This window comes from Ceratotherium simum, chromosome 18, assembly GCF_057802395.1.
Source record: "Ceratotherium simum simum isolate JZ-2026a chromosome 18, ASM5780239v1, whole genome shotgun sequence".
Classification (NCBI taxonomy): Eukaryota; Metazoa; Chordata; class Mammalia; order Perissodactyla; family Rhinocerotidae; genus Ceratotherium; species Ceratotherium simum.
In genome coordinates, this window is record NC_141917.1 from 18,286,334 (window position 1) to 18,298,880 (window position 12,547).

Genomic DNA, 12,547 nt, shown 5'->3' on the forward strand with positions numbered 1-12,547 from the left:
TGACTCCTGCCATGCCATCACAGCAGAGTGTACTGTACACCACTTTAAATGATAAGAGTTTCAATAGGCACTTTAGTGGAATTAAGAAAAATCTAACACTCTTCCACTGTGATGCCACATAGCTATCTTCGTTCTAGGTTGTCATGTCAGTACATTGTATTTAATAGGCCTGAGCTTGTCTCAGTGTGTTTCCAAAACAACAAAACAAAACCAAGCAAGTACATATTATGGGATTTATCTCGTCTTGGCAGAAAAAACCAAACTGACAATATGATAAATATAGCAACTTGCTAGAAACCAGATAATCAAAGGAATCTTGTTCTAGCAAGCCTGGGGCGTGTGTGTGTGTGCGCGCGCGTGTGTGTGTGATTTCTATTTGCGTTTCTTTTAAATTTCTCCTGTTGGTTGTGTTTTAGCCTTCGCTTCTCGCCTAAGTGACTTTATCAGAGTTATAACTCTCTTCTTCACCAAACATGTCTGCCAAGACCTTAAAGCGGGGTCCCCAGTCTGTCAGATAGTCATAGTCCTGGTCAGCTTCCGTGGTGAGAGAGTCTATGGAGCTAAGGGAGTCTGCTACAGATCCATTTCCTTCATAGGCGTATGTTGCCAATGAATCGTATGGTGGGGCTGTTGGGTCGACATCGTTTTCCTGTAGCCTTTGATTAATGAAATCCCTTATGTCTGTGTTATCTTCCACAGGTGGTCTCTGACGAGGTAAACAGAGAGAGTCGGGCTTTATATCCCTGCGAATTTTGTTATCTTCAATCACTTTTGGATTTCTCAGAGCACCAATGTCGAAAGCCTGGGTGTCCTCTTCACCCCCTCCTTCATCATCATAATGGATAACGTTGTCTCTGATGTCTTCTTTAGAGGTCATCAGGGTATCTTTCTTCTTCTGCCTTCGCAGAGCTACATACAGCACAACTATGGCTAGAACGAGACAGAAATTGCAATTTGAGAATACGTCAGTTCATCTCTCTCTCAAACATCAAAATTGATTGGGGCTGGCTGAGTTTCTTTAATGACATCCTATTATTTTCAAAGTAAACATACTGTAATCATTACGGATCATATCTATGTTTACATTTTTTTCCTTGTCTAAACTTAACTTCATTTTGAAATCATAACTAACAAGAAACCATAGCAAAATTATTCACAAAATCAAATAATCATAGCTTTATATTTAACATGTATTATGTTTAAATATGTTAGCATCATGTAAAAAGTGCATGTTATAAAATTTAAAAAAAGAGGAAAGAATGGTTAAGCATACAGAGAGCTGTATAGCATTGATGTAACAAAACTTGAATAGTATAGCCTGTAAATAACATCTGGATATTATTCATACCTAGATTTCCCAGTTGTAACATTAATGTGTTTCTACTGAAATAAACACAAATCTTCAAGTGACAATCACTATTAAAAGCAATAAATGAGAAAAAGAGAAGAGAGACCATAGAATATAAGGGCCTTAGTTGTACAAATCATGTCAACAATCATTTACTGCAGCAGTCTGGAAGCCTCTTGTCATAGGATTAGAAAGTGGAGGAGAGGGCATGATGATGAAATCCTATTTATTCTCTCTTCCTCCAAAATAAGAATTTGGTGAATTGGAAGGAGGGAAGAGATGTAGGCAGAGCTTCTGTACAATGGGCCTTGGAGAGATCTTTAGCACTCTGCACTCCTCCCAGGGTTTAGGCAAATCCCGGAATTAAAGACACTCTTGTTTATTCACATGCGGAGTGTGTGAGTGACTGCAAGCCTCATAGAGAAGCCCTGCATATAAATGGTTTTAGAGTTACCATGGCTGAGAAAGGGACTAGTTAGATGTGCCTGAGGGCCACTTAAAAGATACCCAAGCATCACAAGATTCTTGGGCATCCCTTCACGCCTGGAAGGATATAAAAACAGCTAAGAATAAGCTGGCAGATGTAAAGGAGTCTGAGATTGGTTAAGGAGATGAAAGAAGAGACGGATTTTTAAGCAGACCCCGTGGCAGGACTAAGTGTCAACATTCACTGCTGGAGATAGCAAATTCACGATTCTAGAACAGCACAGGTGCGCTGTGGACGCTTGCAAAGTATTTGGATGAATGAGTGGCAGATGGAAGTACATGATAATGTTGATCTGAGCAAAATTAATTGCAACAATATAAGAGGGGCAGGAGGCCAAAGGCGAGAATCCAGAACATGACAAATCATGCTGGGTTGATACGGAAATATTATGGGACTAGCTCCTAGAGAGGAGAGGAGCATGAGAGAGAAACACTTGATTTGAAGTTAAATATTTAATTGATAATGTTCCATTTTAGATGTGAGAATGTTATTTTGAATCAGCCCTCTTAAGGCTTATATAATCAGCACAAACAGATGCCAGATATAATTTATTATAAATTATAAGGATATAACGATTGCTTTGTTCCACACACCCAAGTCACTTGCGTGGAATTAATATCTACACCATGCAAATTGGACTAGAACTTTACCCTCCAACCTCGCCTGAGCTTCTGACTCAGAGAATGTTCTTCACAAACTATTATATAATGCCTTACTCCATGCTTGCACCCCAGTAATTTTTTAAAATGTTGTTTTCTAAGCTACAGATAAAAGTAGATATCCACATCTGTCAAAATATTTTGGTTAAATAATAAACATACGTATACAAACTGATTCCACAGTGCCCAACCATATATCTGCTGCAATTTGAATTTAAAGGAATGACTGGAAAAATAGAAAATTTCTCTTTATTTTTGTGATTCTGGCAGCAAATTAATAAGTGAAATGGAGTCAGCTGAACAGAGTTGATGGAAGAGGGAACCCCCTATGGTAGGTTTGTATTTATTCTCAGAGATGTTACAGAATACATTTACTTCAGCCCTTTTCCTTTGCCGTGCTTCTAGATATTTTAGTGTGTTCTGTTCTGTTCTAGCAGGAATAGTTAGAATTTTGACGTGAGGAGATGTGACAAAAGTAGAATAAGAATTGTTTCTGGCTGGCATGTTAAACAGAAAAAAACAAATTTGGAGGTCCCTTCACTTTTTCTCTATTTCTTTCCTGTCCATCCTCTTTTCCTCCTTTCTTCATTGACCCGGTATTTGAGAACTATCATTCATCTAGCATATTTTTAAAAGGTTATATAATATCTTATTAGGCAATAATAATTACTAGGATGTAAAATGAATTGAGAAACCATTGCTGCAAATGAGATATTTTTTATAGAAAATGTTATTGCGGCTAGTGCCACAAACTGTTATTACTTGAAAATCCCCTAGGGCTTGAACAGATTTTTGCATTTTTGATGATGTTATTTATGTATTTCTAATGATATATATTCATGAAATATGAAATGGAAAATTAACTTTAACAAAAATATAATTCAATATAGACAATCTTCCTTCTATCCAGATGTGGCATCTTAATAAAGAAAAACTGATTTATATGGTAAACTGAGGAGAGAGATACACAGAAAGGAGAGAGAGAGAGAGAGAGAGAGAGAGAAAGAATGTAATTAATACTGCAACCCACCTAAGAGTATAACAACGCACAGTAGGATTGCAATCAAAGCCCCAGTGCTGAGTCCTACAGGTAGAAAAATTGCTTCCACATTACAAGACAGGATGGTACCATCAGAGTCACATCTACAAACTCGAATAGTCATTGTGTTTGTGCTGCTCTGGACAGGATAACTGCTGTCTTCTATTACAACAGGGAGGAAATACAGCTCTTGCTGCCTGCGGCTGTATCCATTTCTTCGAGTTTCAATTCCAGCTGTGTTGTCTACAAAACATGACATTTATGATAAGATGGTTACTATGAGCTTCACTTCACATCTTAAAGTTACTACCTGTTAAACAGTAGGAAGCTCTTCTTAAATCAGTAAAATATTGCATATTTTAATTCTTTCTTTTATCATTATGAAAGCTGCCGAAATGTAATCAAAATAATCCTTAGAGAAAGAAGAAACATTAAACTTGCCTGGTGTAAGAATTAAATTTTCTCCTCAGAAAGAATATAGAATGGTTTACAAGACAAGAAGTGTGTTGTGTTCACCCATTTTTTTCTGAGATCAAAATCTCCTTGGGAAAAAATACTTCTGTGGATGTTTTCTTACAAAACAGAAGAGCAAAGATTACAAAGTATGAATCTGTAAAACATCTTAGCTAAGAACCTATTCTTTAAAATATAACAAGTATCAATTTACTATTCCAGATAAAAACTTGATTTTTTACTTTTTCCCAAATCTCTATCTATGTTATATATGTACTTTCATTTTTGCACATCTGTTAGTGTAAGAGACATGGAAAGAAAAAATGTGTTAAAAAAATCAAGATTCAATAAAAATTTTAAACATCATGAATTATAATCAGCACCACTTTAATATAATTATAAAAGTAATTTATTTTAATTCTGTAAAAACCAATAACAGTAATATTTACTAGGAATAATCGAAGGCAATAAAAATCTAAAATTTTATATAAGTGCAACTATTTCATCCAAAGTGTTATTTTGCACGCCTTTGTTCTTTAATTCTTTTATTTCTTTACATAGAAGTGGAAATTTTGTTTCATTCATAACACTATTTTATTTTTTGTCTTTTAAAGTAACTCCTAGAAACACTTTGCTATTTTTAGAAATGTATTAATATTTAGTTTATTATAGTCATACATGATACCCAATTTGCAATAAGGTAAAATAAATTTAGAAAAATATATTACTCATTAAAATACAAGTGTCAGAAAAATGTTACTATCTCAATAATACTCCATTCACCTATGTATTTGTAGATTCTAATTTCAACAACTGAAAATTAGGCAGCTTCTCTATACTCATTTCAATAGGAAGCATCAAATTGAGAAAACTTTACATGATAAGATAGAGTTTGGCATGAGAAGACTAATTTATTATTACATAAAGGGTATTTCTAAATTGAGAAACAAAATATCAAGATACTAAATGTCTAATACAATATTCTCAATAAGAGTTAGTGATGCCTGGCACTTATGGCAAAAGTAGGAATGGAAAAAGGGGAAATAGTTGAATTAACGTCAAAATCTTTGATGATTTTTTTGATGATTAAATACTTGAGTCTCAGAAAAAAGATTAAAGTTTGAAATCTGGGTGAAAATGATTATTAGGAATAGAAAGTCAGAAAAGCTGGTATATTTCCATTTGTGGAGTCAGGGTTTGATATTTTTGAACACAAGTTATGTCAAAAGGCAGCCTATACTTTTTTAATGTTTATTTTCAACCCATTATTATTATTGATATAGACCATATAAAACTCATTGTGCTCTCCATAATGGGAAGAAAAAGACATATTAAACCTCATTTTCACCCTTAAAATGGTTTTCTATCAATGAACGGACACACACACACACACACACACACACACACACACACAGAAGAATAGTATTCAGCCATAAGAAAGAAGAAAATTCTGTGCTTTGTGACAACATGGTTGAAGCTGGAGGGCATTTTGCTAAGTGAAATAAGCCGAACAAAGACAGACAAATACTGGATGGTATCACTTATATTTGAAATCTTAAAAAAAAGGTGAAACTCATGGAAACAGAGAGTAGAAAAGTGGTTGCCAGGGGCTGGGGGTGGAGGAAATAGGGAGAGCTTGGTAAAAAGGTACAAACTCTCAGTTATAAGATGAATAAGGTCTGAGGATCTAATGTATAACATGGTGACTATAGTTGACAACACTGTATTATATAATTAAAATTTGCTCACAGAGTAGAACTTAAATGTTTTCCCTAAAAAAAAAGGGTAAATATGTGAGGTGAAAAAAAACGTTTCTATCCGCTTAAAAAAACTTACACTTACAATTAAAATATAACTTAAGATAAAACAGGGAATATGGTAAATGGCATATGAGAGACAAATACATGTTCAGACTATGAGAAAACACTATGCTATGAGGCAAGATGATCTGATTCATATTATTATGATTAATCAAATATAGATTCTCCAGTAAAGATACAATGGTGAGAAATAGTCAATACTTTCATTCCTGAATGACATAGCCATCTACTTAGTTGCCCAAGCCAATGATCTGGAAGTCTGATTCGTCTCCTTCTCCATCATATTTACATATGGCATCTAGAGGATCTAGCATCAAGCCCTATGAATTCTATCTCCATCCACCTATCTCCATCCTCACAGCCATTACCCTAATCTAAGACTCCTACTCAATATCTGCACTAGCATCAGAAGTAGTCTTATATCCCTCCATGGTATTTTCCACACTGCATCTGGACTGATCTCCCCGAAACGCAAATCTGACCGTGTTATACTCTTGTGGAAACTTTTCAGAGACTTCTCAAATCACTGGATTTAAGTTATGATCTCTTTAAATGGCTTATAGAAAGGGTGACCATATTGTCCAGTGTGTCTTGGACAGCCATATTTCATGTGTGCTGTTCTAATTAAAATTGCCAACATTGTCCACTTCTATTCTCAAAAGTGCTTCAGTTTTCATGATAAAATACGTGGTCTCTCTATTTAAAAGGTCCTTCATATATGGGATCCTCTTTCATCTACAGGATTCCTCACACAACATTATTGGATGGAGCATATCCCACTGAATTTCCTTCTGTGACAAAATGTAGGGACTCTGATTTCCCTCCCCTCAATATTTGCAGAAAACTCAGTTTTCTCAAAACATCCTTTGGCTTCTATCAGTCATCACCATCATCATCCTCTCATCACAATTTGTTCATTTGTTCTATAAGCATATAATTTAGTAAAAAATTAGCTTTTCACTGCCCAATATTATGAACTCAGGTATTTTTAATTCTTATTTTATAACTATGGAAACTTAGAGAAGATAAAATACCCAAAGTCACAGAACTACTATAGTCAGAACAACTGACCAGTATTTAGCCTTAATATTCTAAGCCAGTGTCCTTTCTATTCTTGCAGTGACTGTGATGGCAGTAGATGTGATAGTAGTAGTAGGAGGAGCAGTGGTAGAAATGTAAATGCAGACATGACGGTAGAGGTGGTGTCTAAAATGATCTTGAAAGTAATAGATTTTCGGCATTGTGTTAAAGGATTTTCATACATTACCTTATTTAATGTAAATACTATGATGTGAATTTATTTCAACTATGAGGTTAAAATTATTTAGTATAATTTAATACATTGAGAGTCTGCCATTTCACTAGTAATGGAGTGGGAACGAAAACCTATATCATTCTAATGACAAAGCCTGTGTTCTTAACCTGTCTGTACCTAGGTTTATTCAAATAAAACAAGTACTAAGAATTTACCTTTTTGGACATATATGTAATGTGCATGTGGAACAAATGATATATTTAAAACATGGAAAGCATTCAATTCCCCAGATAGCCTATTGTTTGCTTGACTCGTTAAGGAACTGTCCACGTTATAAATGGAAGTAATTTGCCTCATTAGATACAGTCTATACAGGTTAAATATTTAATTTACTGCTAGCTATAGAATTTTGTATTCCTCATATATGGATTTCAATATTTTATGAACCTGAGTGCTTTTAGGAAAGCATTGATTTCTACTTTCGTATCTTTTTACAAAGTTACATGATAAGAGGTAAATTTTTATGTGGTTAAACTTACTTCTGAAGTCACGGACTGTAAAATTTGGTTTGATGGCAGCTTCGGGCGATAATCTAAAGGAGAATTGCTGCCCAGCAGGTGAAAGATCTCGGTCTGCAGCGCTGACTATCTGAATTATCTGAAACAAAGTTGAGATGAAACTTGAAGTCAGTCATCATTTTCAAAGGGAACTCTACATACCAGGCTAATAAGTTTATTTAATGAAGCATGCAAATAGAAATACATTTTTAGGATTCATATCAGTGGGCCAATTATTTACAAGTAATTTTTATAAACAAATATCTAAACATTTACAGTTAATAATGGCGGGTACATTTATAGGGTATGGGCTAATTCCAAATCAATATCTGCATAACTAAAAGGCTTAACAGCATTGAAAATTCTCATTAATAAGCAAAATAAAATTAAAATATACTTGCTTGCATTTTAAATTAGATGAAATAAATGCTTTCTAACCTAAATATGAAAATGCTTACTGGAAATAAAATCTCTGATTTTTTAAAAGCCTTTGCAATAGCAAAATTTTAGTAGAGTTATGTTTGTGAGAATGTTTTATTTTCATAAATAAATAAAATGATGACAAAGAGCGATACAAAGAATGTATATCTGCTTTTGTTGTTATGTTTGTTTTCCCCCAGTGGATAAGAATACAAATCATGTTTTTACAGAGTTTTTAAGAAGTAAGTGCTATGAACCCTGTTTCAAAATTTTCCCTAAATTGCTCCACAGTTTGTGCATCTAGTAGATAAAATTATGATACTTCAACAAGATGTCCTGAAGAATTTGGAAGTTAAAAATAACTTCTGAGAGTCAAACTATGAAATTGATAATTCGCTACAGAGATAAGCAAATCAGAATGGCTTCGAGGCATTTATTTAATAACATAGCCACTGGCTTTGCATCAGGAAGAATTTCAGGAAGTGTGTGTGGAAGAGGGTGAGTGCAGTGTGCTGGTCAGGTGGTCACTCTCTTAGACTAAATTTGAATTTGCCAGAGGAAGATCTTAGATTTCAGTCCCACATCCTGGTCCCAGTGGGCAAAGCATGTGATCTTAGATGGATGCCATTAAACATGTGATTTATTTACTACTATTTGTTTTGATTCCATGGTTAAAACTCAATCCCATGCCTACGATTTTCCTGTATAGCTGTGTTCGTGCATGCACACACTCACACACACACACATTCTCGCTGTCACACACAAACATATATACTGAGACTCTGAATGTCTGGTGCAGTATTAGTAATTTGTAATTTGATAAATTGGTCCTCTAATGAGAATTTCAGTTCTCTGGTTCAGTGTGAATCAGTCACACAGGATCTATTCACCCTTCAGAATTGTCATGAAGGAGACTTTCATTATTCAACACCAAAGGCCAGATCATGAGATGTGGCAATTTATTTAAAGAATGACCATATAGACCCTGTAAAACTTCAACCCTGTAAAACTTTCTTTCACACAAACCCGTATACTCAGATCAGTATATCTCATCCATAAAATTTCTGTAAATTCTGGGGGGTTTATTTGCCAAGTTTTGTTTTGTTTTGCTTTAACTACTATCAACTAGCATAATCATTTACTAAATTAAAGGTATTTAACATCAAATATATCAAGAACATAAATCTAGAATGAAGAAAAGTCCTTTAAAACAGCATACATAAATGAAAATTTTGGTATAAACTGGCACTTATCTGGCATTGACACCTGGGAGTCATTGCCCTAAGGAAAACAAATCCTATGCTTCCTTGATTCACCATATAAATCATTATTGATTTATACAGCATCATATTTCTCTCTTTTCTTTCTTCTTTAGATAGACAGATGATAGATAGAAAGATAGATAGAAAGATAATGCATACATACATACATACATACATATTCAATTACACTCCAGAAGAGATAGATAGTTTCTATGCATGTTCTTAGACAAGGGGCAGAATGGCTGGGGTCAAAAGCAGAAAACGCTCATATACACTCCCTGAAAACTCAAGAGACATTTCAGTGTTATGCTTTGTACATAAAGGTGGCCCAGTAGGACACCACAAGCCCAACAGATATTTATTAGACAAAAATCCTCCAAGGATCCCACAGATTCCTCACCTCTTTGTCCCAATGTAAGAAAATCAAGTCATCTCTAGTAACTTTCACTATTGCCAACTTTTTAAACTTTAATTTACTAGACAAACATAGAAGCATTAAATAGAGTTCTATTTCCAAAAGGCTTTCATTTAGTGCATTACAAGGTTCTGATTGACATGAAATAATTAATGTCCCTAATTACCTATAAAAATAAAGGACTGGCTTTTGGGGGTGTGGCAGAGGGATCTGGAAAGTGGAAAATAGCTAAGTTGTGGAATTTTGGTAAACCTCTTATAACTTTCCAAATAAACAAATCTGGTTATTTATTTGTGTAAACACTTATGCAGCATCTACTATTTCAGACACTAAAGCAGGCACTGGGCTAGTCCCATGTAAATTGTGGTTACATTTAAGGTGATAAAACACTAAAACTTTGTTTAAATGCATTTCTGTGTCAATTCAAAATTAAGGATGCAAATTTTACACTAGGGAAGATATGACTAAATAAGTCATGTTGTAATAAAATTAATACTTTCTCCAAATTATCAAAAGAAGGATTAAAGCAGCACAGGCCACTAGAAGTTTCTGTACTGATGGAAATATTCTATATCTATACTGACAAAAATGGTAGCCACTCACCACATACAGCTGTTGAGCATTTGAAATGGACTTAGTGTGAATGAGAACATAGATTTTTTTTTTCTTTTTTTTTAGTGAGGAAGATTAGCCCTGACCTAACACTGTTGCCAATCTTCCTCTTTTTGCAGAAGATTTGCCCTGGGCTATCATCCGTGCCCATCTTCTTCTACTTTATATGTGCGATGCCGGCCACAGCATGGCTTGATAAGCAGTATGTAGGTCCACGTCCGGGATCTGAACCTTCGAACCGCGGGCCACCGAAGCGGAGTGCGTGACCGTAACTACTACACCACCAGGCCGGCCTGAGAACGTAGATTTTTAATTTAATAGCTATGTGGCTAGTGGATATCACAGGATTATGGGACAAATGTTCTACGAAGCAATAGAAAACATTCGAATTGAAACAAATACTAAAGATTAAAGAATGACCTTTTTCAATAAAGATACTGTTTCAAATATTAAGATTTTTTTCAAATAAGAATTAAAACTTCAAATTTCCTTAAATGAGTAATTATGCTGTTTAAAGGTGATTGAAATATACAGCAAACCAAAGCATACTGATATAATTTTCCTTTGGAAACTAGATGCACAGTATTGGATTAGTCATATTCTTGTTTCATGACATATTCTCACCATTTACTCATGACTGATTCCTACTACATTACACTACATTACATTACATTACATTATATTATATTATTTATTCATTTGTTTATAACAGTGTAGGAAAAAACTGGCTACCCACCACCACCCACATAATATCTAGGGTTTTGACAGTAACTTTCATTAACTATACGGTCTTCCTTCATGACATCTCCCCACTAGAACCTCCCCTTGAGCAGTATTGACTGAATAAGGAAAATGTAATTCAGATATTTTGAATAACCTAGATGTTCCATCAAGGCCACCATAGAAGAAAGTTTTATACTTTTCATTGGCTTAAGAGTTTTGCCGTACCCCTTTATAAAAGCATGTGAACAAAGCAAGAAATACTTTAGAAGAATGCTCTCTAAAGTTGTTTGCTTACTGGGTTTATAGTCACAAGTTCATTAGAAACTCCACAACAAAAGAATGGAAAACATAGAATCTGCAATCCTAGACCTTTTAGTTATACAAAGAATATTCACTAGCCCATCATCACTTTATCCCCTGTGGTATTCTACATCCAAATATGTACCATTAATTTATAAGAGTGTATTATCTCTTATAGTTTCTTTTATGAAGACATATAACCCAGAAAAATAATATATATATGTTTTTATATATTATATATTATTTATATATATCGTCTTATAACCTAAAACACATGCATATAGCGGGTCTTTTTACATTCTTAATTGATAATATTGATAAGATACCTGTCCTGGTTTGGCATTTTCACACACAGCTGTCTCATACGGCACAGATATTTCTGGAGGAAATTCATTGACATCTAGGACATTAATCAATATGTTGACTTTGCTGGTTAATAATGGGTTACCTGTTGAAAACGTAAAAAGAGAAAAGAGGATTATAAAACCTGGTCTGTTATTGCTTTTACAGTAAAAATTACTAAATTTTTTAAAAAATCAGCTTTCATGTAGAATCCAAATGACCCTTTCTTTGTGGAAACTCTGAGGTGTTGTGTCAAATATAAACGATAAAGGATGAATAAGTGTGGTATCAATGTTTTGCTGTCAGAGCACTAGCAGTGCACTATCCCCGTGTTTATCTCTGAAAATCACCCCCAAAATTGAGGTCAATCATTTAGCTGGTATTTTATCACTGTGTAGCCATCACACTAGGGTTAGTTTATGGAACCAATCTTCACCAGTAGTCATATTTTTCACTGGATAAAACATGTTTTTCTACGTTATTTCCATATTTAAAACTATATTGGGTAGAATCGTCTACACATTTTAAATAACTCTCTCAAAATGATTCCTCCTAAAAAGAAAGATAGTAAATTACAAAGAGAACAAAAGACAGAGAGCTTTTCATAAATGAAAATTAAAATAACAGCTTTAAGAAAGTAGAAGAGATAGGCTATGGAAAGCTAGAATACACCCTGAAATTACTTGCTGGTGATAAGAACGGAAAGAATAAATGAGCCTTTCTTTCTACAGCATCAAAAGGAATGTTGGCTTGAAAAATATATCCAACGAAATCATATCGTAAGTTTTAGCCTCAGCCTATGATACATTATCTGCATCCCTGTCATTTGTAGAAGACTAGAAATAATTAAACTAA

At 34.3% G+C, this 12,547-nt stretch overlaps 1 protein-coding gene across 1 annotated transcript in view; it reads right to left on the reverse strand.

The window, feature by feature from the left end:
* Positions 1 to 372: 372 nt before the first annotated feature.
* LOC101404876 (cadherin-12) overlaps positions 373 to 12,547 on the reverse strand; it is a 100,822-nt gene continuing 88,647 nt past the window's right edge. The window contains exons 6-9 of the mRNA XM_087443161.1: positions 11,677 to 11,798; positions 7,601 to 7,718; positions 3,525 to 3,776; positions 373 to 930 (exon numbers count right to left, since the gene is read on the reverse strand). Coding sequence (XP_087299287.1) covers positions 431 to 930; positions 3,525 to 3,776; positions 7,601 to 7,718; positions 11,677 to 11,798 — 992 coding nt within the window. The 3' untranslated portion in view covers positions 373 to 430. The remainder of the gene's footprint in view (positions 931 to 3,524; positions 3,777 to 7,600; positions 7,719 to 11,676; positions 11,799 to 12,547) is intronic.